The sequence below is a fragment of the Pogoniulus pusillus genome, chromosome 1 (genome assembly GCF_015220805.1).
Source record: "Pogoniulus pusillus isolate bPogPus1 chromosome 1, bPogPus1.pri, whole genome shotgun sequence".
In the NCBI taxonomy this organism is placed as follows: domain Eukaryota; kingdom Metazoa; phylum Chordata; class Aves; order Piciformes; family Lybiidae; genus Pogoniulus; species Pogoniulus pusillus.
The window spans coordinates 21,785,738-21,812,416 of NC_087264.1; the positions used below are offsets into that span (position 1 = coordinate 21,785,738).

Consider the following 26,679-nt stretch of genomic DNA (forward strand, 5'->3'; position numbering starts at 1 on the left):
GACTTTTATGTGTATTTATTTGGTAGAGAGATGTTGAGAGATTTCTATTCCTCCCACTCAACTGGTGTTCAACAGACTGCACTAGCTGAGGACAGCCACCGTTGCAGATGTTGTTACTATTTTAGCGTGGCTTAGATGTTCCTGCAGATACACTGCTCTGCAGGGCTTTAAAATGGGAGCTGCAAACCTAAGCTGAGTGTGAGACAGAAGTGTGAGATACAGCCAGTTACTACCAGCGTGCTCAGGAGCTGATTTTACTTCAGGTTCAAGACAAAATGGTTTATTCCTTCTTGTTGTAAGTGCTGGGATGATATGTTAATGATTGTGTTATGAGTCTCTAGGCTTTGCTTCCAAAGGAAGCTGATTATTCCATCCTGCTACGTGAGGATCCACACACCTTTGTCTGACTAGCACATTTCAGTGTTCAGACCCACCCCTGGGGAGGAGGGGTCAAGACCACCTGGGGGTCAGGTTCAAGATCACCTGGGGGTCAGGTTCAAGATGAGTCCCCTTGGGAAGGCTAACCCTGTACAGTTAATGATTGTGTTATGAGTCTCTAGGCTCGACTTCCGAAAGGAAGCTGATTATTCCATCCTGCCACGTGAGGATCCACACACCTTTGTCTGACTAGCACAGTTACCTGTCCCAAACCAAGCACTACAGCTCTGCTTCGAGCAAAACACTGTGTACTTTGGTAGAAGCTGACGCTGATGCTCTGCTTCTTTCTTTCCCAGGATGATCCTCTCACTAATCTGAACACAGCTTTTGATGTGGCTGAGAAATACCTGGATATTCCCAAGATGCTGGATGCAGAAGGTAAAGTAGAGCCCAGTACTTTTTAACTTGCTCTTTCTCAAGAGATTTCCCCCTTCTTCTAGGTGGACTTGTATTGTACAAGAACTGAGTAACCTCTGAGTGCTCCCCGCAGCACCACATGCTAAGTGGATAGGGGAGAAGTTAAGGTGGAACAATGAACCATGTGTTCTACATCCCCCTTCCTCCTGTGTGCCTCTCAGTTTTCTGAGCCCATACTGATGACTAGGCAGAGATGAGTAACACCTGGCTGTGTCTACTGCTGATTACAACGTTCCCTGTCGAGAGTCAGGCTTAATACTGAGTTAATGTGTGGTGTAGGACTGCATTGCTTTGCTCCAGGGTTTTTTTTCCTGGGCTCTTTCTGACATTGCTGGTGATCTATCTTCTGGGGGCATGGTATTGATGTTATAAATGGCTTCATCTTGACTACTTGGAAGTGTTGGGCATGAAGATCTCTCATTGACTGGGTTTGGAGACCAAGGCAGAGATACATGTTATTCTGAGATGCTTTTGCTGCTGACTGTGGCTGCTTCCCTAAGGCCACTGGGACAGCAAGGATTACATTTCAGAGCCTCGTCAGAACCAGCTTAACAACAGACTTCATAGAATCATAGAATCAGTCAGGGTTGGAAGGGACCACAAGGATCATCTAGTTCCAGCCCCCCTGCCATGGGCAGGAACACCCTACCCTAGAGCAGGCTGCCCACAGACTCATCCAGCCTGGCCTTAAACACCTCCAGGAATGGGAGAGGACTGTAACTTTGGAGTACAAACACCAGCCTGAAATAGTTCACCATTTGATGTTGGCCTGAAGGTAGAAGATGTATTTCAGTCTTGATTTGGATAAGAGAAGCACTTAAAGGCTTGTTAAATAAGGGAGTGAGAGAAATAAGGGGGAAAAGTGAGGATAGGTCAAGCTGAACCCAGTGAAAATGTATTTGGGCAAGTAGGATGTTGATATTCTTTGGCAGTATTTCCCCTCTGCAGGGATAAGCCTTGCTGTCCCTGCATTTACCATGCTGAGGTCACAAAAAATGACAAAGCTTCTAGAGTAGATTCAAGTGTTTCCTTGGCATTCTGTAGGAATTCAAGCCACCCTCAAATAAACCAAGCTGGCTACATGCACTAGTAAAGCTAGCAGTGATGAAAGAAGGCCCCTTGCAGGGGCTCCCACTGCTGTTTTCTGATCACTCTACTCCCTCGTGGAGTTGTAGCTTGTGTGCACTTCTCCATGCTATTGACTGTGATCTCTGTAGGTGTTGAGTTTCCCCTGAAACTAATGAAAGGGCCTTTTGAAATTCAAGCCATCACTGTGTGGAAATGGAGGCATGGAAAGGAAGGGAGAAAAGGCTCTTCCCTGAAGGACTGTGTGGAGGAATTGCAGTGCATCTCTGGTAAAAAGCCATGTTGACCTTCTGCCAGGATCGATGCAACTCACTGTTCACACTGCTGTTCTCAGGATGCAGTGCTGTGACACAGGACGTGCTGTCACGTGGCTACGTTAGCCTGGCCAGACTCTGGAGCCAATTTTATCATGAGAGTACCAGGAGAAGGGTCCTGACTTCCCAGAGAGACACTTCTGGGAAATGCTGGGAAGTCCTGTGGAGCTGCTGTGACCAGCATATACCCCAGCAGGCCTCTCGGACAGCTGTGGTTCTCCTCCTGCCTTGCTTTCCTCCCGTCAGTTGCTTGCGCTCTTAACGTGAGGTTTTTTTTGACAGACATTGTTGGAACTGCCCGTCCCGACGAGAAAGCCATCATGACCTATGTTTCTAGCTTCTACCACGCCTTCTCAGGAGCCCAGAAGGTATCACAGGATCCCAAGCTCCCTCCACAGAGCACACCTGGTGCCGTTGCTAATGTCCAAACCTTTTTTTTTTCCTCTCTCTCTTTCTCCTCTCTAGCTATGAGCATCTTTAGTATTATGCTCTGGGTAGTGTTGGCTGTTGGTTCAAAGTGGTGCCCCAGACACGGTAGCTGGGGCAAGGGAGCTAGGAGTCCTGTTCCCCTAGAGACAGCGGTGCTTGCCCTGCCACACTTGGCAAGCAGCATATTGTCACATAGATAGATGGAGGGAATGGGGAGCTCTGCCTTCTCCATTTGCCTTCTGAGCTGCTGCCCTGATGGCTGAGGACCCCCAGTCCTGGGAAATGTGACCTAGGCTGCTCGGTCTAATCTTTATCACAGAGATGGGCTGCTCAGCAGGACACTGCAGCCTGCCCCTTGCTGGAAGCAATGCTCCTATCTATCCACTTTAGTTTTTAGCTTTCTCCAAGGTGGAGAAGCAGAGCTGATGTAGTGGGTTCCTAAAGGCTTCCACAAATACCCAAAACTTCCTTTAGCTTATGTATGCTGCAGGTTCCCACACCCTTGCTTCAAGATCTGAACCTGAGGTTGTGTCACAGACTCTCTCCTGGTTCACCTGGGGCTTACCAAATATGTCTAACGAGTCAGTCTGTGGTGATTTTGCTTGTGAGGACTGAGATGGTTCATTTGTTCTGTTTCCTCCCCCCCCATCTTTTCTCACCCACCACGATGGCAATGAGGCAGCTGAATCCTTCCTGTGTCTGGCTCAGCCAGCTTCCCGTTGGTACTGGAGTCACTTAAGTTAAACGTTCTGTGGGTGAGACCCTGTAAACATCCCTCTCCAAACCCAAGCAGCTGCCCTTAGGAACAGGCAGATACTGTGCAGGAAGGCTCTGATCTCTGGCTCCTCAGCACACAGAAAGGCTCTGAGCCTGGGTGTTCAGACCTGCAAACAGCCTTCTTACATCCTTGGGCCAGGCCCCACGAGTGCAGCTGCAGAGCCTGGATCCTCGGGTCGGGATCCCCCTGGATTTGGAGGGGCAGGGGGGAGGGAGGGGTGCCGCTTTGAGCCACAAGCCAACGCTGCTAGCCACCTTCTGATCTGAGTTCCCAGCTCTCCGCATGGAAATCTTTGGCCTGTCCTGCAGTGCATGATGGGAAGTTCTCTCCCCCTCTCTCACGCCACCCATGACTGTTTTGTTTTATCCTATGTGCTGCTTCTTACTTTATCCTTTCAACCTCTTTTCCTTCTCTGCACAGATATTATAGGCACGCTAAGGCCGGATGAGAAGGCCATAATGACCTATGTCTCATGTTACTACCACGCCTTCTCAGGGGCGCAGAAGGTGAGACTTTACTGCTAACAACCCCCTCCCTTCTCCCTGCCCTGCCCACCACACCTCTCCACTGAGGAACAAGCCGGCCCTTCCCCTGCCCCGTCTGCCCCCAGGACCTCTGCAGGGAAGCCCAGCGCATCCAGCGATGTGCTTGGGTGTCTCTAGTCTTGCTGGAGAAGCGATGTCAGTGTCCTTTCAGACTCGAGCTGCGCCTTCCATTCAGTTTCACACCCCAGTGGTGGAGAAAGCATTTGGTAAAGAGCTGGCATCGAGAGATAGGGGAATGGATGTCTGCTCTGACACAGTCAGTACTCTTTCCTGGCCAGGTGATGAGCCTCCAGAAGTATCACAGTCAAATCAGCCTACTCCAGGCAATCACAACCTGTCCTCCTTCAGCTGCCGTCCTGCCTTCCACACTCAGCTCCCACTAGGTCAGCAGTCTCTTCCCAGGCTGTTATCATCTGAGTTGGCTGCATAGCACTTTTGTGCAGCCATGAAGTCCATTCTTACCAGGCCTCCAGCTTTCCAAACTCTTCTCCCTGGTTATTTTTCTCTGTATCCCAAATCACCTGTGTGTCTTATTTTCCTTCCCTCTGCTTTGCCCATTTCCATAACTTCAGTCCTCCTTCCTCTTTGCTTCAAAGTCTCTTTGCCGGGCGTCAGGGCTCTCGTCCTCAGAGGAACCTTTGAGCAAACTTCCTCCAAAAGAAGCAATTTCCCTGCAGTCCTTTGAGTAGGAGAAAAAGGTTTGATCCTTCCCTCCCATGCCGTAGCCTGGCTGGGCTGCAGCCTTTCTACCAGATCAGATTCCAGAGTGTAGGCTTCGGAGTAATAAGATCTGAAGTTCAAGACTGCAGTCTTCGCTTTGCCAACAGATGTAAACTCTCCCTATTTCCCCTAGCCACAACTACTTCTCTCACTAGGCCTTTTCTCTTTGGGACACAGTCCCTGTGTTGCCCAGCTGAAGCCAAAGAGAGTCCATCTGCTGTGCAGAGCAGCACCGATGGGTGCAGCGTTGATGCAGACACCGTGCTGGCGTTGCCTTGCGGAGGGCAAGCACAGGCAGTAGGTTCCAGGGAGCAGCTCTTTAGTTCCAGCTTTTGGTTCTCTGCCCTGTTTCATATAAATGATCTGATAGTGTCTTGTTTCCAAGGAACTGGCAAGGTGTCCCACGGCAGTGCAGTGGACTTGCCCACTTGACGCAATCCATTTAGTCCATGACTGTTCCACTGAGATCCTGCTTTGTACATAGCTTGCAAGCCTTAAGAGCGGGCTGCAAGCTCTAGCCAGCTGATGCTTGCCCAGGAAGACTGTAGTCTCAGAACTCATGCCAGCCCAGCAGCAAGGCCTGCTGTTTTCTAAGTGGCCCCGAGGGGCTGCTTCATGCTGTCTGCTTAACCTGAAGAGCTCCAGATTGAGGAAACGGCAAACCGCGACACGAGGAGGGCTCTGGCCAGCTGCAGGAGCAGCCGCGCCCCTTGCCAAGCCCTTCCTCTTCTCTCCCTGCCCATTCCATGATTTGTAAACCTGTTCAGCCGGTCCTGTGCTCTCGTCAGCAATTCAGGTGGATGCTGTATGTCTCCAAGGATAGCTGAAAACAACCTTTTACTGCCCCAGAACCCGAAACCAGCAGCCAGGGCAAGATCTGGAGATGGAGCTTCTTAGTTATTAAAGCTTTAATCCCATGCAGTCTTAACTGATTTCAGATTAGAGATTTAATAAGGTACTGGGGTTTTTTAACAGTCCCGATGGGCCAGCAACTCAACTGTGCCCTGCAGAAGGAGCACAGCTCCTTTTTGGAGCTACCCTAGCCGTACATTGGCCAGCTGCTGAGTGACACCGATTCAGACACACACACACGCCCCCTTCCCCGGCCAGAGCAAAGCGATTGCTGAACCCCAGCCACAGCCCAGGTGGTGATGTGCTGCAACTTCAGGCACGGTTAGGTGACTTACTCTGCTATCGCTCCATTTCTCATCCAGATTTTTCATTACTGCCACCAGTCCTGAAGGGGGAGTCCCATGAGCTGCTTTCTGCTTCTATCACTCTCTTATACTGAGCCTTTGAAGGTACAGGGTCCCCAGCCTGACCTGTGTGTGTAGATGGCTGCTTTTTCTTTATGCCATTTTTTGGTGATCCATATATTTGTAGGTATACTTTGCTTTGGATGGTTTGCTTGTTTTCTAACTGCTTCTTACTTTCACACTAAATGCATGCAACTGCTGGTTGGCTTAATGATTAATTACTTATTTAATTTGTAAAGTTTGATTTCTGGGTTGGAAATGTCCTAACTAACTTTCTTTTTTTTTTTTTTTACCATTTTATTAAGGTTGTTGTGTTTAGCATACAATATTCTGGAGCAGTCCTCTGAGAGCAGAGGACAGCAGCAGACAGACATCTTCCCTGTGGGAATACCTCCCTTTATAATCCTTCTCAGCAAAGAGATCTGGATCCATGAGCTAGAGTGACAGCTGGCTGCTAAGCAGTCCAAGTCAGGGTTGAGAAGTGCAGAGAAGACCAAAAAAGCAGAGGCATTGCTGTTGCTTTGGCTATTCAGATTGCCATTTCTAGTCTCCCAAGCAGCACTGCTGTTATTTTGGCTATTCAGATTGCCATTTCTAGTCTCCCAGCAGCATTGCTGTTACTTTGGCTATTCAGATTGCCATTTCTAGTCTCCCAAGCAGCATTGCTGTTACTTTGACTATTCAGAGTGCCATTCTGAGTCTCCTAAGCAGCATTATTGTTACTCTGGCTATCCAGAGTGCCATTTTGAGTCTCCTGAGCAGCACACACATGTCACACAGCAGTGCAGTGTGGAGTGGAATGCCCTGGGCTGGCCCTCTTCACACTCTGAGTGCAAGTAATATGGTGTCAGCACAACACTGTGTGAAGCTGATCAGTTCATATGGGTGCTGTGAGAATGCAGGCTGGCAGCTTTCGGACCCCAGGATGGTGCATCTCATTGCTGCTGCATGCCTTGTAGGGATTCTGGCTTGTTTGGAGCCAGTCTGGGCATCTGAAATGCATTATTGCCTTTACCAGTGTGGGGAAAACAAACCAGCTTTTTCCACTCCACTAATGAAAGTGAAGGGGGAGCTGCCTTAGCCCCATGGAAACATTTTAGTGTGCCTCTCTTCTTTTACTTAGAAGTGTTTCACCGAGGTTGCCATCACCATAGAGCAGCTCATTTAGCAGCAGGGTGAGAAGGATTTGTTGAGGTTACCTGAAAGCATCAGGAATCTTTTCATCCTGTCTTGTTCAGAGCAGGTCAGTGTAATGTGTTGATTGTGACATTAACAGTCACAGTGGCCACAAAGCCTTTCCTGCTGCTGCAACAGCAGCGCACTTGGATGGAGCAGTCCAGTAGGCAAGGACCATTGGGAAGCAAGTACTGGTAGGGGAGAAAAATTCTCTACACTTCAGTTGTTAGGATAATACAAAAAATGCTGTAATTGCTGACATTCAGAGGGCTGGGACAGCTGTTCAACGTGCATGTATATGCACACACATTTAAAAACCCAGGCAGCTGGTGGAAATCTATCATCAGATGCATATAAATGAGCCTTTGTGAAATTAAGTTCCTCCTGTACAGCTGGTTGCTGCTGCAGAGAGCTCCTAGAAGTTTAAACAGCTAAGTGTTCAGGGAGCTCCTCTCCTGGGGTAAACATTTGGCACCACCAGTTGCCTGCAGTCACTGGGCACATCGTGGTAGCGCTCCAGCAGTGGCTTTTGGACATGCTGTTTGGTTCCATGGCTGCAAAGTTTTCTCTGGATGTCAAAAAGCACTCCATTAAAGTACAGGCTTGAGGTACAAACAGATCAAAGGACAAGCTTTCTTAAATGTAGCCATTGTTTGCACTTTTGGCAGATTGATTTTTTGGTTGTGGTTGGGTTTTTTTTTTTCATTCAGTTGCCCTTTCTGCTGCACAGGTCCCTCTGATGTGTTTGAGCTTAGTTAACAGCCATGTCTCCCCTAGCTGGTCCACTTCACTGAAGGGACAGATGGCTGAATATATGTGTTTCTATAGCTTCTTACAAATTACTTAGAGAATGGTTGGACTGGATGATCTTAGAGGTCTTTTCCAACCAAAACCAGTCTATGAGTCTATGACTGAGAGTGCCAGATCCCTTGGGACCTTGGCAATCCATCCATCACTGTGTGGCCTGTGACTTTATTGCTCTTCTTGCTGCCTCACATCAGCTTTAAAAATGGCTAGTTGTTTGGTTTGGGTTTTTTTTCTTGAATGGCCTTGAAGATTGAATAAACAGATAATAAAAGGCCTTTTAAAAATAGAAAAAGGTTGAAACTTGCCAACTGTGAGCTCAGCAAAACCTCTTTTGGCATCCATCCTACCTATATTTTTAAGGCAGGATGCAGCATTTGCAGTTAGTCTGTTGCAGCTTTGGCATGTACCCTCTCCTCTTCACCTCCACTTAGCCTCTGAAAAGAGGACTCTCCAGAGGAGTCCTGTGAGTAGTTCTAGCACCTTCCTCACACACCAAGGTGATGGCTGTAAGAAGGTGCTGAGGAAGCCCATGATGCCCATCTCAACATTTTTTGAGGCCTTGAGGGTCACAGCTTCTGAGGGTTCGTGGCATGGCACCTACTATGATAATGCTAAAAGGGAGCTGATGCTGCTTTCTCTCAGCCTGCTGTGTGTTCCCCATGATGCCAAACACACGCATGGTACTCCAGGGCAGCCTGGCTCCTGAGTTCATAGCTGGGATTTTTCTGATCCTTACTTTATTCCAAATTCGTGTTTTAACATGTTCAGCTCCCTGCAGGGAAAAAGATTTTGCCCTTACAATGGGGGGAAAAAAAACCCAAACCCAAACCTAGATAGTAACAAGAGGCTCTTTTTTTTTTTTTTTTTTTGGTGAGACTTGTTTTGGGAGAGTAAGCAGAAAGATTATCCAGTGTGTGGAAAAAAATTTCTTGGATGGATTATGAGCCCTTGAGTATAGTAGGTGTACAGTAGGTATGGGAGGTGACCCTGTAATGAGTGCCAAGAAATACAGGGAAAGGTGGAAGATAACTACAGGGCAAGATTTAGGGTCAAGAAGAGGGTCTCCCACTTTATCTGCCAACCCCAAATCCAGTCTGTGGATTAACTGTTCTTAAGTTAAATGATGTGGAGACTCTCACTGGCTTGATACCGCTCGGTTACTGCTGCTGCAGTTGTGTGTGCCATTGAGGGAAGGGGAAGTGATGGCAGAAACTCTCTCTTTTGTAAAGAGGCAACCAGGGCCCCTCTAGTAGGAAGCAGCTTCATACAAGGCACAGTGATGTGACTGGCTCACAACACAGAGGGTCGGATCAGCAGAGCTGCAAACCTCTGAAAGAAAGTCTTCACATGAGAAGGGAAGAATAAGTCAGCACAGGTGGTCAGGTGGAAAGCAAAGAGGTTGGGGGGGTGTCAAAGCACAGACAGGTTGCTAAAGCCAGGGCTAGGAGACTTCATTTGCAGGCACGTAACAGGGAGCTAAGCTGGAAGCTTTGGGGTTTGGGTTATTGTTTTTTTTCACACTTTTCCCTTCTTCTGTTTTTCTTCTCTTCATCAGGCAGAGACAGCAGCAAATCGTATCTGCAAGGTGCTGGCAGTCAACCAAGAAAATGAACAGCTCATGGAAGACTATGAAAAACTGGCCAGTGATGTAGGTGTCCATGGTGCTGTGGGTTTCTGGGTAGTGGTGTGTGTGGAAAGGAATTGCATTTAATGCTGATAATTCATCTTGGGGAATGCTGTTGGCCCACCCACCTTCTCCCAGAAAATTGTGGCATTTCTCCTTGAGCTTGGAGGGGGGGGGTGGAAAAAATCAAACTTAGCTTAAAGGCAAGAGCAATCCATTTCAAAACAGAAAGCTTCCCTAAAGCATCTCAGAGTTTCTCTGTTTATTAAGAGCAGCCATAGAAATGTTAATATTAAAGGAAAAATCAAGCTGCTTTAACCTGAATTGCTCAAACCTACACAACTTTGTAACACGTTTCATACAAATTCTATCTTGATGTACTGCACCAGTCAGGAACTGGATCAGAGGGAATGGAAGTTAGAGATGAGGGAGGAAAGAAATAGACATTTGCTGGTAGCTGGAAAGAATCTGTTTAATATGCAAGCTGGAAGCTGCTTTGGTTAACTGAGGAGGTTGAAGACCGACAGACTAAGAGCTGTGAAACTGCAGAAGTGACCAAATCTAGCCTGGAGTGTACTTGTGGGGAAGATGAGGGGAAAGATGGAGAACAGAAAGGCAAACACAATCCATGAACCTGTATTCAGACTGGTTTGAAAAGTACAGGATGCTGCTCTGCTTACACTACAGGCTGCCTGTGGCATCAGCATTTCCCCAGATAGGTCAGCCAGGGAGGGCTACTCCAAGAGCAAGAACGAATTCAAGGAAGCCAGACTGGGAAAAGTGTAGCTGGATGTTAGAATTTGATTTTTCCTGCCAGACCCTTCTGGACATAATATGGCTCACAGCATCCTTTAGTGATGGAAGAGTCAAGCTTTAGTGTAATCTGAGGACACAGTTTGGTCCTGTCTGTGTGAAAGCTACACCAAAAAAAGACCTTTCAAAATAAGCTGGCAAACTTGTTTTTGAAAAGCCCTGCTGGTGGCAGAATCTTTCTGACAGCAAACATAAAAGTGAGTGGTGCCTAAAGAGAACAGAGCAGCTCCTGTAGTTGGAACAGAGTTTTCAGTTCAGGGCTTGTCATTGCTCTTTGCAGCTGCTGGAGTGGATCCGCCGCACCATCCCCTGGCTGGAGAACCGGGCCCCAGAGAACACCATGCAAGCCATGCAGCAGAAACTGGAGGACTTCCGGGACTACCGCCGCCTGCACAAGCCCCCCAAGGTTCAGGAGAAGTGCCAACTTGAGATCAACTTCAACACTTTGCAGACCAAGCTGCGGCTCAGCAACAGGCCAGCCTTCATGCCTTCAGAAGGGAAAATGGTTTCGGTGAGTGGGGGGCATATGGAGAAGCATAGAATTGTCTTGGGTGGAAGAGACCTCTAAGACCAAGGCAGCAGCCAAGATTGAACCAGCAGTGTGCCCAAGTGCCCAGGAGAGACAATGGCATCCTGACCTGGATCAGGATCAGTGTGGCCAGCAGGACAAGTGAAGTTATTCTTTCCACTGGTCAGGCCACACCTTGAGTGCTGTGTCCAGGTCTGGGCTCCTCAATTCAAGAGAGATGTTGAGGTACTGGAAGGTGTCCACAGGAGGGCGCCAAAGCTGGTGAGGGGCCTGGAGCATAGACCTGTGAGGAGAGGCTGAGGGAGCTGGAGGTGTGCAGCCTGCAGAAGAGGAGGCTCAGGGCAGAACTCATTGCTGTCTACAGCTCCCTGATGGGAGGCTGTAGCCAGGTGGGGTTGGTCTCTTCTGCCAGGCACCCAGCAGCAGAACAAGGGGACACAGCCTGAAGCTGTGCCAGGGGAGGTCTAATCTGGATGTTAGGAGGAAGTTGTTGGCAGAGAGAGTGATTGGCATTGGAATGGGCTGCCCAGGGAGGTGGTGGAGTCGCTGGCCCTGGAGGTGTTCAGGCAAAGCCTGGCTGAGGCACTTAGTGCCCTGGTCTGGTTGCTTGGCCAGGGTTGGGTGCTAAGTTGGGCTGGATGAGCTTGGAGGTCTCTTCCAACCTGGTTGATTTCATTCTATTCTTGATTGTATTCTCTATTCTATTCTATATTCTCTATTCTCTGCTCTATATCCTCTACTCTATATTCTATTCTATATTCTGTTCTATTCTCTATTCAATTCGATATTCTATATTCTGTATTCTCCATTCTATTCTCTATTCTATTCTAAGTCCAGTGTTCAACCCAAGACCACTGTGGTGGTCATCCAATGGCCATCAATATATATCAACTATTCCTAACAAATGAGACCTGGTATTTGCCCGTTGCTGAGCAGAGCATGCCCCAGCTTCAGACTGAACTGTTCTGTGGTTGGAATCCTGCAGAATGTAGTTCAGTGACATCCTGATAAGAGAAGATCAAGCAATCATTGCTTCCCTGTATCTCAACCAGACTGGGAGGCTCCTGGCAAGTGGCATGCCTTTATCAGACAAGGTTTGGGTGCCTCTCATTTTTTCTAACAGAAAATGGATTGGGTTTTATTGAAGTTTCAGATGGAGAAGTGTTTTGAGTGGAGCTCACACGCAGACAGGTGCATCCTGACACAGCTAGTCGTGTTTGTCTTCAGTCTGGCACTTCATCTCCCTGACCTTATGAGATTAAAAGCCCATATCCACGCCAACCAACTGGAGCCACAGAGCTCACAGAGATTAATGCTGACATACATCTTCCCCCCACCCCCAGCCATCTTCTAACCTGCCTTTGCTTCTTGTGCTCTAGGATATAAACAATGCCTGGGGTGGCCTAGAACAGGCTGAGAAGGGCTATGAGGAGTGGTTGTTGAACGAGATTCGAAGGCTAGAGAGGCTGGATCACCTGGCAGAGAAGTTCCGGCAGAAGGCGTCCATCCACGAGTCCTGGACAGATGGTAATGCCAGCCTACCAGCTTCCTCTTGCCTGCCATAGTGTTGCCCATTACTTAGGGAGGAGGAGATGGATCATGCACAGGTCCTGCCATCAGATTTTCCTCTAGGTTCATTTCTTGGTTTATTAGAAAATAACACATGAAAATTATCTCTCTGTTGGCCCTGGGAGGTGGTGGAAGCCTCATACTCCTGGAGGTGTTTAAGGCCAAGCTGGATGAGGCTCTGGACAGCCTAATCTAGTGTGAGGTGTCCCTGCATGTGGCAGGGGGGTTGGAACTGGATGATCCTTGTGGTGCCTTCCAAGCCTGGCTGATTCTATGATTCCACATCATACAGCTGCAGTGACATTCTCCAACTGTTGCAAAGTCAGAACTTTGCATGGAAAAGAGTAGAGAGCAAGGAAAAACTACTGGAGAGTACATGCTGCAGTTGGCATTTACAGAAGCAGCAGAGCCCAGATTGCACATACCGAGACCAGACTGCTGTAAGCTGTGACAGCCCTGGCTGGAGCTCCCCTGCACGCTCCTGCTCTTGTTAATGGCAAGCTCGCAGTCCCTTGTTTGAAAGTGAAGGAACTCTAGGCCAGCATGTGTGAAGGTAATCCTTAGGCAGGGCGTCCTAAGTCGGACAGATGTCCTTTTGAGGGCTTCCAGGGCTGCCTAGGTGGCAGGGCGCTGGCTGTGGGGGCATTGGGTCCTGCCCTTCATTCTCCTGTCCTTTGGCTCCCTCCCCAGGTAAGGAAGCAATGCTGCAGCAGAAGGATTACGAAACCGCTACCCTCTCGGAGATAAAGGCTCTGCTGAAGAAACACGAGGCCTTTGAGAGCGACCTGGCTGCACACCAGGACCGCGTGGAGCAGATCGCTGCTATTGCACAAGAGCTGAAGTATGGCACCCTGGCACACGTCCCGTCCTTGGGGCCGGAGAGGCTCGATCAGCTTTGCCCTCTGCCCTCTGGAAAGCCACAAATCAATCCCCAGAGAAAAATGTTGGGAAGTCCTAGTGTTTCTAAACAGTATCCAGGATACTGCATTCCAGTATCTGGATGCACCAGAGGAGCAGACCAGAAAATGGCTGAGCCGTGGGTGCTGGTGGGGGCGGCAGCATTGTATTCCCAAGCCAAGTTTCCAACCTCTTCCAGCTTCTTACGCTGCTGTGGGCCCTTTCCTGAAGAGTCTGACCAGCCACTGGTGCCTGCTAGGTTCCAGAGCAGCTCTGCTCTCACACTTTTCCAAGAGCAGAAGGGAACAGCAAAGGATAGCAGGCTCTTGGTCTGCTCTTTCTTGTCCAAAAAAGTCCTTTTTTATGGTGGGGCAAGAAAAACCTCTGTTAATGCTGGAGACCACAGTGGCCTCTGCTTCCACCCTGGGTCCTGTAGCCCAGGGGTCCTGCACCACATGGATTCTGGTCAGTACTTGCTTCAGGGCATCCCCACAGCGGCTCAGCTGCCTCCCTGCTTCAAAACCATCACTTCCACTCCTTTTCCTGAAGTGACAAGTGAGGCAGGTTACCAGGAGCAATGGGATCTCCTTAGGGCAGGATGTTGATTGCTAGGGACAGCAGGCAGGTAAAGAGCTGGCCTCTGTAGTGCAGGGGGAAGAGATTTGAGAGCCCTGCATGTTTCTTGGCAAAAACAGTGTGAACAGTTTGGCTTTGACTTTGTTTTCCTATTTTAAAAGTACTTCTCTATCACCCTGGCCTATCTCAAGTTGTTGTCTGGGGTAAGATCAGTATTCTGAGGCTGAAGGACTGTTTTGTTCTAAAAAATCAGGATTATTGGATCAAGATCCTTATCGCCTTTAACAACACAGATTTACAGAATTGCTCCCTTGTCCACTTCAGGATTGACCTTGGAACAGGAGGAGAGTTCAAGGCAATCCTGCATGTCAGTAAGATTAAAACTGAGGCTGGCTAGTCAGCAAGCATTAGCTGACCTGCCACTTCCAAAGTACAAGCTACATGCCAGCCAAAGCAGCTGCAGTTCTAAGAGCAGCAGGGAAGGCTGGTCCCCAAGCTAGGGAAGAGCTGATTTCTTCCAAACCCTGAGGATAGCAGGCTCTGCCACCCTTCTCAGATCCATTTTCCATCTCAGCAAAGAGGCTGTACCCTGAAAAACCATGGCTGAGTTTGTTTCACTGCCAGGGAGATGGAGAGGGTCTGGATGAAGCCACTGCAGCTGCCCATGTCAGGCGTGTGTGGGGCTTCAGCATGGACCACTTCCCAGCACTGGTGGTACACAGCTAGTGCATTACAAGACAGGCTTTCAGAGGCAATTCTTTCATCTGCAGTGCTGGCTCTGCAGCAAAGTAGATCAGGGAACTGATCTGGATTAAAAACCTAGCAAAGAAAAAGTTATTTTTAGTCCAAATCGGTTTCCTGGCTAATTTACTGCAGGACTCCCACCAGCAGTTGTGCCCACATACCTCAGAAGGGCAATGCAGTGGTGGGAAGAAACATGGTTAGGAGAGGCAAAAAAGGAGCTGCTTAAACCTGCTTTACCACATAGAGAAGTGATCATCAGATGGTCCAGGGTGACTCGGTAGCCCTGTGAGTTGTTCTGCTTTCCAGGCTGACACTTCCCAGCTTGGCTGGTCCCCCTCTGCCTGCAAGTTTCTCCCACGGTGACCACGTGCAGAGCCAAGAGCACAAAGCAGTTCAAGACCACAAGCTTCAGCTTAGTGTCACGTTCTCCTTTTCCCAGCCATGCTCTTGCCAGCCCATCTTCCCTGAGTGCCAGCCCATCTTCCCTGAGTGCCAGCCCGTCTTCCCTGCGTGCCAGCCCATAGGCATCTCAGCAAAGCTCTTCCTGCCAGGCGTACAGAAGAGAAAAACCTTACACTGTAATTCTAATTGTCTTAAACAAATGAGTGGCTCGTGTAATGGAGCTACTTCTTGCCACCTGTATTATATGCCTCTTGAAACGCTCTTAAGCAGTTTCTTTGTGTCGATAGCAAACCCCTCGCTGCCCCTTCTGGCGTGCAGGCAGTGAGCTCTGCATCCTCTTCTTCAGCAGAGCGCGGGGAGGTGCTGCGCCACGCATCGCCTGTTTATTCCCAGCTCCAGCACAAGCCTGCTCTCCCTTCCCCCGGTGCCAAGTTGTTCCCATCAGGCAGTGCTGCTGAGGCCTTGGGTGGTGGCTGTTTTCCTTCCTGTTCCGTGCCGTTTGATGTACCATAACATAGAGTGTCTCCAGAGCTAGATAGTGCTGTCTCCCTGGCGCGCTTTGCCTGCAGGCACCGTCAGCTGCATTGTCAGAATCTATCCTTAAGGCTGATAAAGGTTTGTAATGGGTTTCTGCTCCAAAAAGCTTTGATCTGACTTCTTGTCCTTTCGTTTCCCCCCACCCCTCACAGTGAGCTGGACTACTACGACTCTCCCAGCGTCAATGCCAGGTGCCAGAAGATCTGTGACCAGTGGGACAATCTGGGTGCTCTAACCCAGAAACGTAGAGAGGCCTTGGAGGTGAGACATGTTTCGAGTCGGACCTTTGGGACTGCATGGGTAGATCATGAAAAGCAACATGCAGTGAGTGCACACAAGCAACCAAGTTAATGTCTCTTCTGCAGTCCTAGAACATCCCCAACCATACACAAGGGCTGCATTTCAGTATATTTAGCCTGCTTTTCCGCCTTCCAGTCCAATTATGGTGCCATTTGTTTCCTCAGGCTTTTGATTTATTTCTGCCTTTCTGTGTTGAGCAATTGTTCTTCTTCTGCTTGAGAAGACTGTCATAGTTTTTTGTGTTTTATTTCAAGAGACCTCAGATTTTCCCTCAGGAAAAAGTCCATCCTATATGTAATCTCTTAACAGCAGGAAGACTTTTACTCTAGTGTCATTCTGGGAAGATCAAGGAGGTCTGAAACAAAGGAGCAGCTCAGAGGACCCACATATTGATGTGATTTTTGGTTCTCTAACCATCTTGAATGTTTTTTCTTTTTATGTGCACGGCCAGAGGACAGAGAAGCTACTGGAAACAATTGACCAGTTGTACCTGGAATATGCCAAGCGAGCTGCCCCTTTCAATAACTGGATGGAAGGGGCCATGGAGGACCTGCAGGATACATTCATTGTTCACACCATTGAGGAGATCCAGGTACAGAGCAGTCATATGCACCGGTCAGGTTGGGAGAGAAAGAAGCTTGGGGTCTCCTGGTTTTCTAGTCCTTTGTAAATCACTTCTGCTCTACTGAGTGAGCCTTAGCAAGAGAACAACAACAAAAGAGTTCTTCCATGATTTACTCCCAATCTGAGTAGGTAAGAAGCACACTCACAGCATCCTACCTGGACACAGAGAACTGAAAAGGGATCTTTTAGTGTAACTCCAGAGTTTTATTAATGAAAGCCTGAATATTGAGACACTCTCTTAGGGTTATGTGTGGGGTTTTTAACTCATATGGTCATAGCTTAGTGCTGCTCACAAGTCCCATGTAATGGCATGTCCAGGTCACTTGGTCCTGTGTGATAGGGTGTGCCATAAGGGCCGTTGCTGAGCTGCCAGTTGGGTTTTGGTGCTAAGCACAGGAAGAGTCAGAATTGTCCATTTTGGCAGGGAATCACTGAAGCAGAAGCTGCTTCCTGCAATAAAGTGTCTCATTTTTCCTGCTTCTGAAAAGGTTGTTGCAAAAGTGACTGCAGGTACCCATGGGTGATTTTCGGACCTTTGAGAGCAGGAATTACTCTTCCCTAGGTTGCAGTGGGGAATTTTTCTCTGCCTTGATGAGCTCATGGAAAAAGTCCAAATCAGCACTTCAGTTGACTTGGTGATGGTTGACAGCAACGTGGCCATCAGTGAGGCAGCAAATGGGGAGACCAGCAAGGGACACCATGCAGCCAAGAGGCAGAAGGGTAGTGAAATAGCCCCAGCTTGGTGTCAGCTTTGTTATAGAGCTGCTACTTGTTTCTTCTGTCCTTCCTTTCTGAGCAAAGGGGTTCACTAAGTCCTTTGTAATGCAGAACAAATCTGAACAGCATTTAAACACTTCCAACTTCTCTTTGTGATTGTTTGCAGTGTCTTTTCCAGCCCCCCCCCCCCGACTTGCCACTGCAGCAGCTGCAAAGTAATGAGTCACCATGTAAGGAAGCAATTTTACAAACAGTAGTTACAGTGTATATGTTGTAAGAGAGTGGTCAATCATGAGGTGTTTACTTCATTCCCTCTTCTGTCCACACTGTTCCCTCGACTATCCCTGTACATACCTCTCTCTCCCACCTTCGTTTTACTGCCTCTTTCCCTTGCATTTCCTTCCCTAGTCTTGCTATTCCAGGCTTCTGGGATGAAGTAACTTAAAGTCCTGTGGAAGCAGTGGGAGATGAGCCAGGACCAACTGGCTTGTCAGCTGGCCACAAACTACCAGCAAGTGCGTCCCCACCGCCGATCCTTGGAGCACAGTCTGGGCACTGATGCAAGACAGGGAGCAGAAAAGGGCCTGTTGTGTTCAGGGGGAAGGAGCTGCTTCTCGGTGGCTGGAGCATATCCTGCCTCTGTGAGATCGCTGTTGGCTGGAAGACCTTCACCTAGTTCTGACTGATCAGACTGAAGCTGACTCATATTATTCATCTGGAGTTATCTTAGGTGTGGACATACCTGTGGGAGAATAAAAAGGTGGTGTCTCTAGTGAGACATGGCTGCTTTAATAGCAGTGCTGGTAACTGAGTCTTTCCAAAAGGCCTGACAGGCAGTGTTGGAAAGTAGCTCCCACTCAAATGTGAGCCAGAGTTATTGCACCATTTTTTGGGCTGTGGTCTCTGCCACTGTTCAGCATGCAATAGAAACAGGGAAAACGAGACCACATCATTTAACTACTTAAAATAACCTGTTTAGTGATGCTGAGAGAACCTGAAAGTCACATCAGAGCAGCCTGCTTTGTAACCTGGGAACGTGTAAGCTTGGGCAATCGCTTCTGCAGCCGTTCAGCAGCTTAATGCTCTTAGCCATCCTTTACTGCCGCTTTCCTTCTGCAGGGATTGAGCACAGCCCACGAGCAGTTCAAAGCCACTTTGCCAGACGCTGACAAGGAGCGACAGGCCATCCTGGGAATCCACAATGAAGTCTCAAAGATTGTCCAGACGTACCATGTCAACATGGCAGGAACCAATCCTTACACTACCATCACCCCACACGAGATCAATGGCAAATGGGAACATGTGAGTGGTTTTCAGCCTTGCAAGCTGGTGGTGGGAGGGTGCTGCTGCTCAGCCACCGAGGCCTTGGGAAGTGGATCCTTTGCTCTCTGGTTGCCTTCTCAGGCTTACTGCTGAGCTTTGGGAGTTTTTGTCCTTCGGTTTCAGCTTAATTCCCGTAGAAAAGATCCCTCATAGAAATGCCTAAGGAGTATCTGACAGTCAGATGCATGTTAGTTTTACAATGAAAGATGCTAAATTAGAAGCGTTGAGGTTTTCAGTCTTCAGCTGACATGAGAAGCAAGTAAGTATGGCCTGTGAGTTGGTAATCCTTTTTCACCATTCAGCCCCTCAGGTCTTCTATCTCCACAGAGCAGCCGTTCTCCATACCAACTGTGCCAAATGAGATCACCAAAGTGAGATCTGAACAGGGTCCTGCAGGCCAGTTAAAGTGAGCCACCAAAACCCCACATCGTGAATAGAAGCTTTCTGCATAATAAATCACCTATCTGCTTGAAAGGGATCTCTAAGATTATCCAGTCCAACTCTCAGCCCAGCACTTAAGGGTCGACACTAAACCCTTCTAAAACATGTCTCTAAGCATGAGACTAAAACATGTCTCTAAGCATGAGGTCCATGTGCTGCTTGAACAGCTGCAGGGGTGGTGACTAGACCACTGCCCTGAATCGACCGTTCTCATGTTTGATAACCCTTCCAGTGAAGGAGTGTTACCTGTTATCCAGCCTGAGCCTCCACTGGCACAGTCTGAAACCGTTTCCCCTAGTCCTGTTGCTTGTCATCAAGGAGAAGGGGCTGGCCCCCTCCTCACTACAGCCTCCCTTCAGAGAGTCACACACGAAGCACCTCAATCCCCTCTATCCTCAAGCCCTAAACTGCCGGTGCCAACGCTTGTTTCTGATGTGCTTTGTTCATCTTCCTGCCCTGTTTTATGGCAGAGCCTCAGTTTTCCTGGTCTTCCACAGCTTGAGATGAGTTAGCAGTGTGCATCTCACAGCAGATAGGGTTGACATGCCACCAGCCTTCCCGGCGCGTCCTGAACCGCACAACTGGTGGCTTTCAGTGCAAACCCCTGCTGCTCCTCCCTTCCTTGCCTTTCCCACACGAGTGCCTTTTGACATGTAAGCTGCATGCAGTGTCCCTCTGCTGCAGGTGCGGCAGCTGGTGCCCAGGAGGGATCAAGCCCTGATGGAGGAGCACGCTCGCCAGCAGCAAAACGAGCGGCTGCGGAAACAGTTTGGTGCACAGGCCAATGTCATTGGACCCTGGATCCAGACCAAGATGGAGGTAGTGCTTTGCTCACTTTGAAACAACCTCTTCCCTGATATCCTTTATCCTTGGTCTTCCCTGACCACTATTAGGGTTGTTCTTCTCTCAGGTTGCAGCAAGAGAAACTTCAACAGAAACTGCCAACCTTTGATACAAACTACTAACCTTTGATAGAAATTACTAACCTTTGATAGAAACTACCAACCTTTGATAGAAACTACCAACCTTTGATAGAAACTACCAACCTTTGATAGAAACTACCAACCTTTGATAGAAATTACTAACCTTTGATAGAAATTACTAACCTTTGATAGAAATTACTAACCTTTGATAGAAATTACTAACCTTTGATAGAAACTACCAACCTTTGATAGAAACTACCAACCTTTGATAGAAATTACTAACCTTTGATACAAATTACTAACCTTTGATAGAAATTACTAACCTTTGATAGAAATTACTAACCTTTGATAGAAACTACTAACCTTTGATAGAAATTACTAACCTTTGATAGAAACTACCAACCTTTGATAGAAACTACTAACCTTTGATAGAAATTACTAACCTTTGATAGAAATTACTAACCTTTGATAGAAATTACTAACCTTTGATAGAAATTACTAACCTTTGATAGAAATTACTAACCTTTGATAGAAACTACTAACCTTTGATAGAAATTACTAACCTTTGATAGAAACTACTAACCTTTGATAGAAATTACTAACCTTTGATAGAAACTACCAACCTTTGATAGAAACTACTAACCTTTGATAGAAATTACTAACCTTTGATAGAAATTACTAACCTTTGATAGAAATTACTAACCTTTGATAGAAACTACCAACCTTTGATAGAAACTACCAACCTTTGATAGAAACTACCAACCTTTGATAGAAACTACCAACCTTTGATAGAAATTACTAACCTTTGATAGAAATTACTAACCTTTGATAGAAATTACTAACCTTTGATAGAAATTACTAACCTTTGATAGAAACTACCAACCTTTGATAGAAACTACCAACCTTTGATAGAAATTACTAACCTTTGATACAAATTACTAACCTTTGATAGAAATTACTAACCTTTGATAGAAATTACTAACCTTTGATAGAAACTACTAACCTTTGATAGAAATTACTAACCTTTGATAGAAACTACCAACCTTTGATAGAAACTACTAACCTTTGATAGAAATTACTAACCTTTGATAGAAATTACTAACCTTTGATAGAAATTACTAACCTTTGATAGAAATTACTAACCTTTGATAGAAATTACTAACCTTTGATAGAAACTACTAACCTTTGATAGAAATTACTAACCTTTGATAGAAACTACTAACCTTTGATAGAAATTACTAACCTTTGATAGAAACTACCAACCTTTGATAGAAACTACTAACCTTTGATAGAAATTACTAACCTTTGATAGAAATTACTAACCTTTGATAGAAATTACTAACCTTTGATAGAAACTACTAACCTTTGATAGAAATTACTAACCTTTGATAGAAATTACTAACCTTTGATAGAAACTACCAACCTTTGATAGAAACTACCAACCTTTGATAGAAACTACTAACCTTTGATAGAAACTACCAACCTTTGATAGAAACTACTAACCTTTGATAGAAACTGTCAACCTTTGATAGAAACTACCAACCTTTGATAGAAACTACCAACCTTTGATAGAAACTACCAACCTTTGATAGAAACTGTCAACCTTTGATAGAAACTACCAACCTTTGACAGAAACTACCAACCTTTGACAGAAACTACCAACCTTTGATAGAAACTACCAACCTTTGATAGAAACTACCAACCTTTGATACAAACTACCAACCTTTGATAGAAACTACCAACCTTTGATAGAAACTACCAACCTTTGATAGAAACTACTAACCTTTGATAGAAACTACTAACCTTTGATAGAAACTACCAACCTTTGATAGAAACTACCAACCTTTGATAGAAACTACCAACCTTTGATAGAAACTACTAACCTTTGATAGAAACTACCAACCTTTGATAGAAACTACCAACCTTTGATAGAAACTACCAACCTTTGATAGAAACTACCAACCTTTGATAGAAACTACCAACCTTTGATAGAAGCTGTCAATCTTTGATAGAAACTGTCAACCTTAAGGTTGATACTGATTGCTGAGGTGCTCATGATTTTCTTCCCCTAAATCTTTAGTCCAGTGATAAAAAAGCAGGGCTTAAAATGGGGAGCTGTGGTATTTCAATAGAGTTGTGTTTATATACAGCAAGTTAAAGACTCTAAATCAGAGGTGTATTTTCTAAGAACTCTAAATCATAGAATCAGTCAGGGTTGGAAGGAACCACAAGGAGCAGCCACTTCCAACCCCCTTGCCATGCCCAGGGACACCCTACCCTAGAGCAGGCTGCCCACAGCCCCAGCCAGCCTGGCCTTAAACACCTCCAGCCATGGGGCCTCAACCACCTCCCTGGGCAACCCATTCCAGCCTCTCACCACTCTCATGCTCAACAACTTCCTCCCCACATCCACTCTGACTCTCCCCTTCTCCAGCTTTGCTCCATTCCCCCCAGTCCTGGCACTCCCAGACAGCCTAAAAAGTCCCTCCCCAGCTTTTTTGGAGGCCCCTTCAGATCCTGGAAGGCCACAAGAAGGTCCCCTGGGAGCCTCCTCTTCTGCAGCCTGCACAGCCCCCACTCTTTCAGTCTGTGCTCACAGCAGAGCTGCTGCAGCCCTCTGAGCATCCTCCTGGCCCTTCTCTGGACACACTCCAGCATCTCCACATCCCTCTTGTAATGGGGGCTCCAGAACTGGATGCAGTACTGCAGGTGGGGTCTCAGCAGACCAGAGTAGAGGGAGAGAATCACCTCCCTGGCCCTGCTGGCCACACTTCTCTTGATGCAAGAATCAGAATGCATTAGGTTGGAGGGGCCCTTGGAGATCACCTACTCCAACCTCCCTGCCACAGGCAGGGACATCTGACAATTAGACTTGACTGCTCAAGGCCTCATCCAACCTGGCCTTGAACCCCCACAGGGTAGAGGCATCCACAGCCTCCCTGGGCAGCCTATTCTCAGGGTCTCACCACCCTGGTACTTAGGAACTTATTAAGATCCAGTCTAAACCTACTTTCCCTTAACTTAATACCATTCCCTGTTCTCCTGTTGCTAAACACCCTAATGAAAAGTCCCTCTCCAGTCTTCCTGTAGGAGGTCTTGATATGCAAGACTAAGTATTTACAACTACCATATCAAACCACATCAGAGGAGGGTGGTTCTTTAAGGGAGATGTTCTATTTTTAAGGGAGATGTTCTATTTGTAGGTAAACTTTAGTTTAAGTAATAGGACCTGATGAAATGAAGGAGCCCCAATACAAGAGGGATGTGGAACTGTTGGAGCTAGCCTACAGGAGGGCCAGGGAGATGCTCAAAGGGCTGCAGCAGCTTTGCTATGAGGACAGGCTGAGAGAGCTGTGGCTCTTCTTTCTGGAGAAGAGAAGGATTCGAGGAGACCTTATAGTGGCCTTCCAGCATCTGAAGGGGGCCTACAGGAAGGCTGGGGAGGGACTACTGACAAGGTCTTGTATGACAGGAGGAGTAGTAATGGGTTTAAACCGGCAGAGGGGAGATGTAAACTGGATGCTAGGAGGAAGTTGTTTGCAGTGGGGGTGGTGAGACACTGGCACAGGTTGCCCAGGGAGGTTTGGAGCACAGAATCACCCAATGTGATCTTTGTGCTCCACAACCTCCCTGGAGGTGTTCAAGGCCAGGTTGGATGAGGCCTTGAGCAACCTGCTCTAGTGGGAGGTGTCCCTGCCAATGGCAGGGGGTTGGAACTGGCTGATCCTTGAGTTCCCTTCCAACCTAGACCATTCTATGATTCTATGGTAGATGATGTCAGGAGCTGTGTCTGTGGATTCAGTCAGTATCAGGGGATTGAGTTAGTGGCAGACACTACCTTGGAAAAAGATCTGGCTTGGTGCATTTCTTGCACATAACTCTGCCCTTTCCTTTTTGTATCCTTGTCTTAGACACAACTCATGTGACTCATCTTGCTTGGAAAATGTTCAGGGCTCTGCTATGTTTTTTGCTGACACTGCCTCAGCTCATTTAAAGCAACTGCTCCATCAGAGATTTTCTTTTCTTTTTTTTTTTTTTTTTTGAATCATCATCCTCTGTGAGCATGGAGTAGCTGAAATGAAATGTCAAGCACATGCAGGCTTGACCTTCCAGTGGGATCTAACCCCTTTCCTTTGGGTCTGCCTGCCGCAGGAGATCGGGCGCATTTCCATAGAGATGCACGGCACCCTGGAGGACCAGCTCAACCACCTCAGGCAGTATGAGAAGAGCATCGTCAACTACAAACCAAAGATCGACCAGCTGGAAGGAGACCACCAGCAGATCCAGGAGGCTCTTATCTTTGACAACAAGCACACCAACTACACCATGGAGGTAAGTCTTTTGGCAGCAGGTCGGGCGGCCTCGGCCGCTCTGGCCAGTTAGCAGCACGGAAATGCTTCGGTTGGAAAAGACCTTTAAGATCATCAAGTTCCAAACATTATCTGTCACTTTACCAAGTCTGGGACTAAACCATGACCCTTAGCACCACTTCTCATAGAATCATAGAATCAGTCTGGGTTGGAAGAGACCACAAGGATCAGCCAGTTCCATCCCTCCTGCCATGCCCAGGGACACCCTACCCTAGAGCAGGCTGCTCACAGCCTCAGCCAGCCTGTCCTTAAACACCTCCAGCCATGGGGCCTCAACCACCTCCCTGGGCAACCCATTCCAGCCTCTCACCACTCTCATGTTGAACAGCTTCCTCTTCACGTCCAATCTGAGCCTACCCACCTCCAGCTTTACTCCTGTGATGGTTTGGGTATTACCTGCCCCCCCCCCCCCCCCCCCTCTGGAAATCACCCAGACTAGACTCAGCTACTCTGGAAATTGAATGAAGCTTTATATATACAGCTTAGTACAAGAGACAGGCAGGTATTTACAACAGATACAGCTATAGATAGAAACAGACAAGTTAAAAGGCAATACAGAAACACAGCAGAGTCCCTGGGAGGGGCTCCCAACCACCCTTCCACCTTCTCCCACCCCTCTACCTTACCCAAGACTTTGTCTTATGCTCAAGGTAGTTTGGAGGGTCGGCCAGGGGGGTTAGGAAGCAGATGGATTAGTCACACAGACAGCAGGTTAGGATAGAGAGAGAAGTTCAGACCCAGAAAGACAGAGAGCAACTCTGTTATCTATGTTCGTATTCTTGTTCTTATCCACCTCAGCAAGCCTATGAGTGCAGCAGACATCACCATTGTTTCCTTTTCACAGCCTAGCATCTAATTCTTCTCACCAAAACATTCTAGCTAGGCTCAAACCAGCACAACTCCATTCCCCCCAGTCCTGTCACTCCCTCACAGCCTAAAATGTCCCTCCCCAGCTTTTTTGGAGGCCCCCTTCAGATCCTGGAAGGCCACAAGAAGGTCACCTGGAAGCCTCCTCTTCTGCAGCCTGCACAGCCCCAACTCTTTCAGCCTGTGCTCACAGCAGAGCTGCTGCAGCCCTCTGAGCATTATTGTGACCCTTACCTGGACATGGTCCAGCATCTTCACATCCTTCTTGTAATGGGGGCTCTCTGCATCTTTTGGTGGGCTTCAAGCCCATCTCAACTGTTCCAGTCTTTGAGAACCCTTTCAGTAACAAAGCTTCTTCCAATATCCAATCTAAACCTCTCCTGGTGCCATTCATTATAGAATCATAGAATGGTTTAGGTTGGAAGAGACCTCAAAGATCATCCAGTTCCAACCCTCCACCATAGACAGGGACATTGCCCACTAGAATAGGTCACTCAAGGCCTCATCCAGTCTGGCCTTGAACACCTCCAGGGAGGTTGCAGATCACAGAATGTGATCAAAGATCACAGCAATACATTAGTGTTACAGGTACATATAGAATGAATCATAGAATGCTTTAGGTTGGAAGGGACCTCAGAGATCATCCAGTTCCAATGCCCCTGCCATAGGTAGGGACACCTCCTACTAGAACAGGTTGCTCAAGGCCTCATCCAACCTGGTCCTAAACACCTCCAGGGAGGTTGTGGAGCACAGAATCACCCAATGTGAGCAAAGATCACATTGGTTGCTTCTGTGCTCCTCAACCTCCGTGGGCAGCCCATGACAGTGTTTCACTACCCTCACTGGAAAGAACTTCTTCCTAACATCCAGTTTCAATCTCCCCTCTGCCCCTTTAAACCCGTTCCTCCTCATCCTTGTCATTACAAGACCTTGTCAATAGGCCACCTCTGGGTGGCTCGCACAGCAGATGGGAATTGAGCTTTGCTAAGCCAATGGACTTCTCCCACCTTGGTCACCAGAATCCTTCCCTTTGTGATGAGCAGCACCTTCAATCCCCTGACCTCAGAGGCAGATTTGCTGCTTTTCAATTCAAAAATTGTCATAGAATCATAGAATCAACCAGGTTGGAAGAGACCTCCAAGATCATCCAGTCCAATCTATCACCCAGCCCTATCCAGTCAACCAGACCATGGCACCAAGTGCCTCATCCAGGCTTTTCTTGAACACCTCCAGGGATAATGACTCCTGTCCTCTGTGGTTTTTTTTTCCCAGCATATCCGAGTGGGCTGGGAGCAATTACTAACAACAATTGCTAGAACCATCAACGAAGTGGAGAACCAGATTCTGACCCGTGATGCCAAAGGAATCAGCCAGGAACAAATGAATGAGTTCCGGGCTTCTTTCAACCATTTCGACAGGGTAAGTCAGTGCTGACTGCAGCTTGGTAAGCTAGAAAC

The 26,679-nt window shown here is 47.5% G+C and overlaps 1 protein-coding gene across 6 annotated transcripts in view; it reads left to right on the top strand.

Annotated features, from left to right (window-relative positions):
* Positions 1-26,679, top strand: part of ACTN1 (actinin alpha 1) — a 123,195-nt gene that overhangs the window by 86,021 nt on the left and 10,495 nt on the right. For 3 of the 6 annotated variants that reach the window (XM_064143690.1, XM_064143644.1, XM_064143673.1), the window contains exons 9-20: positions 735-816; positions 2,538-2,623; positions 9,522-9,614; positions 10,684-10,914; positions 12,312-12,459; positions 13,192-13,342; positions 15,810-15,918; positions 16,409-16,549; positions 18,418-18,600; positions 19,747-19,881; positions 24,138-24,317; positions 26,495-26,641. In XM_064143690.1, coding sequence (XP_063999760.1) covers positions 735-816; positions 2,538-2,623; positions 9,522-9,614; positions 10,684-10,914; positions 12,312-12,459; positions 13,192-13,342; positions 15,810-15,918; positions 16,409-16,549; positions 18,418-18,600; positions 19,747-19,881; positions 24,138-24,317; positions 26,495-26,641 — 1,686 coding nt within the window. Of the gene's footprint in view, positions 1-734; positions 817-2,537; positions 2,624-3,882; positions 3,969-9,521; positions 9,615-10,683; positions 10,915-12,311; positions 12,460-13,191; positions 13,343-15,809; positions 15,919-16,408; positions 16,550-18,417; positions 18,601-19,746; positions 19,882-24,137; positions 24,318-26,494; positions 26,642-26,679 lie in introns of those variants that run through there. The other 3 variants (XM_064143652.1, XM_064143663.1, XM_064143681.1) reach the window with 2 other exon arrangements.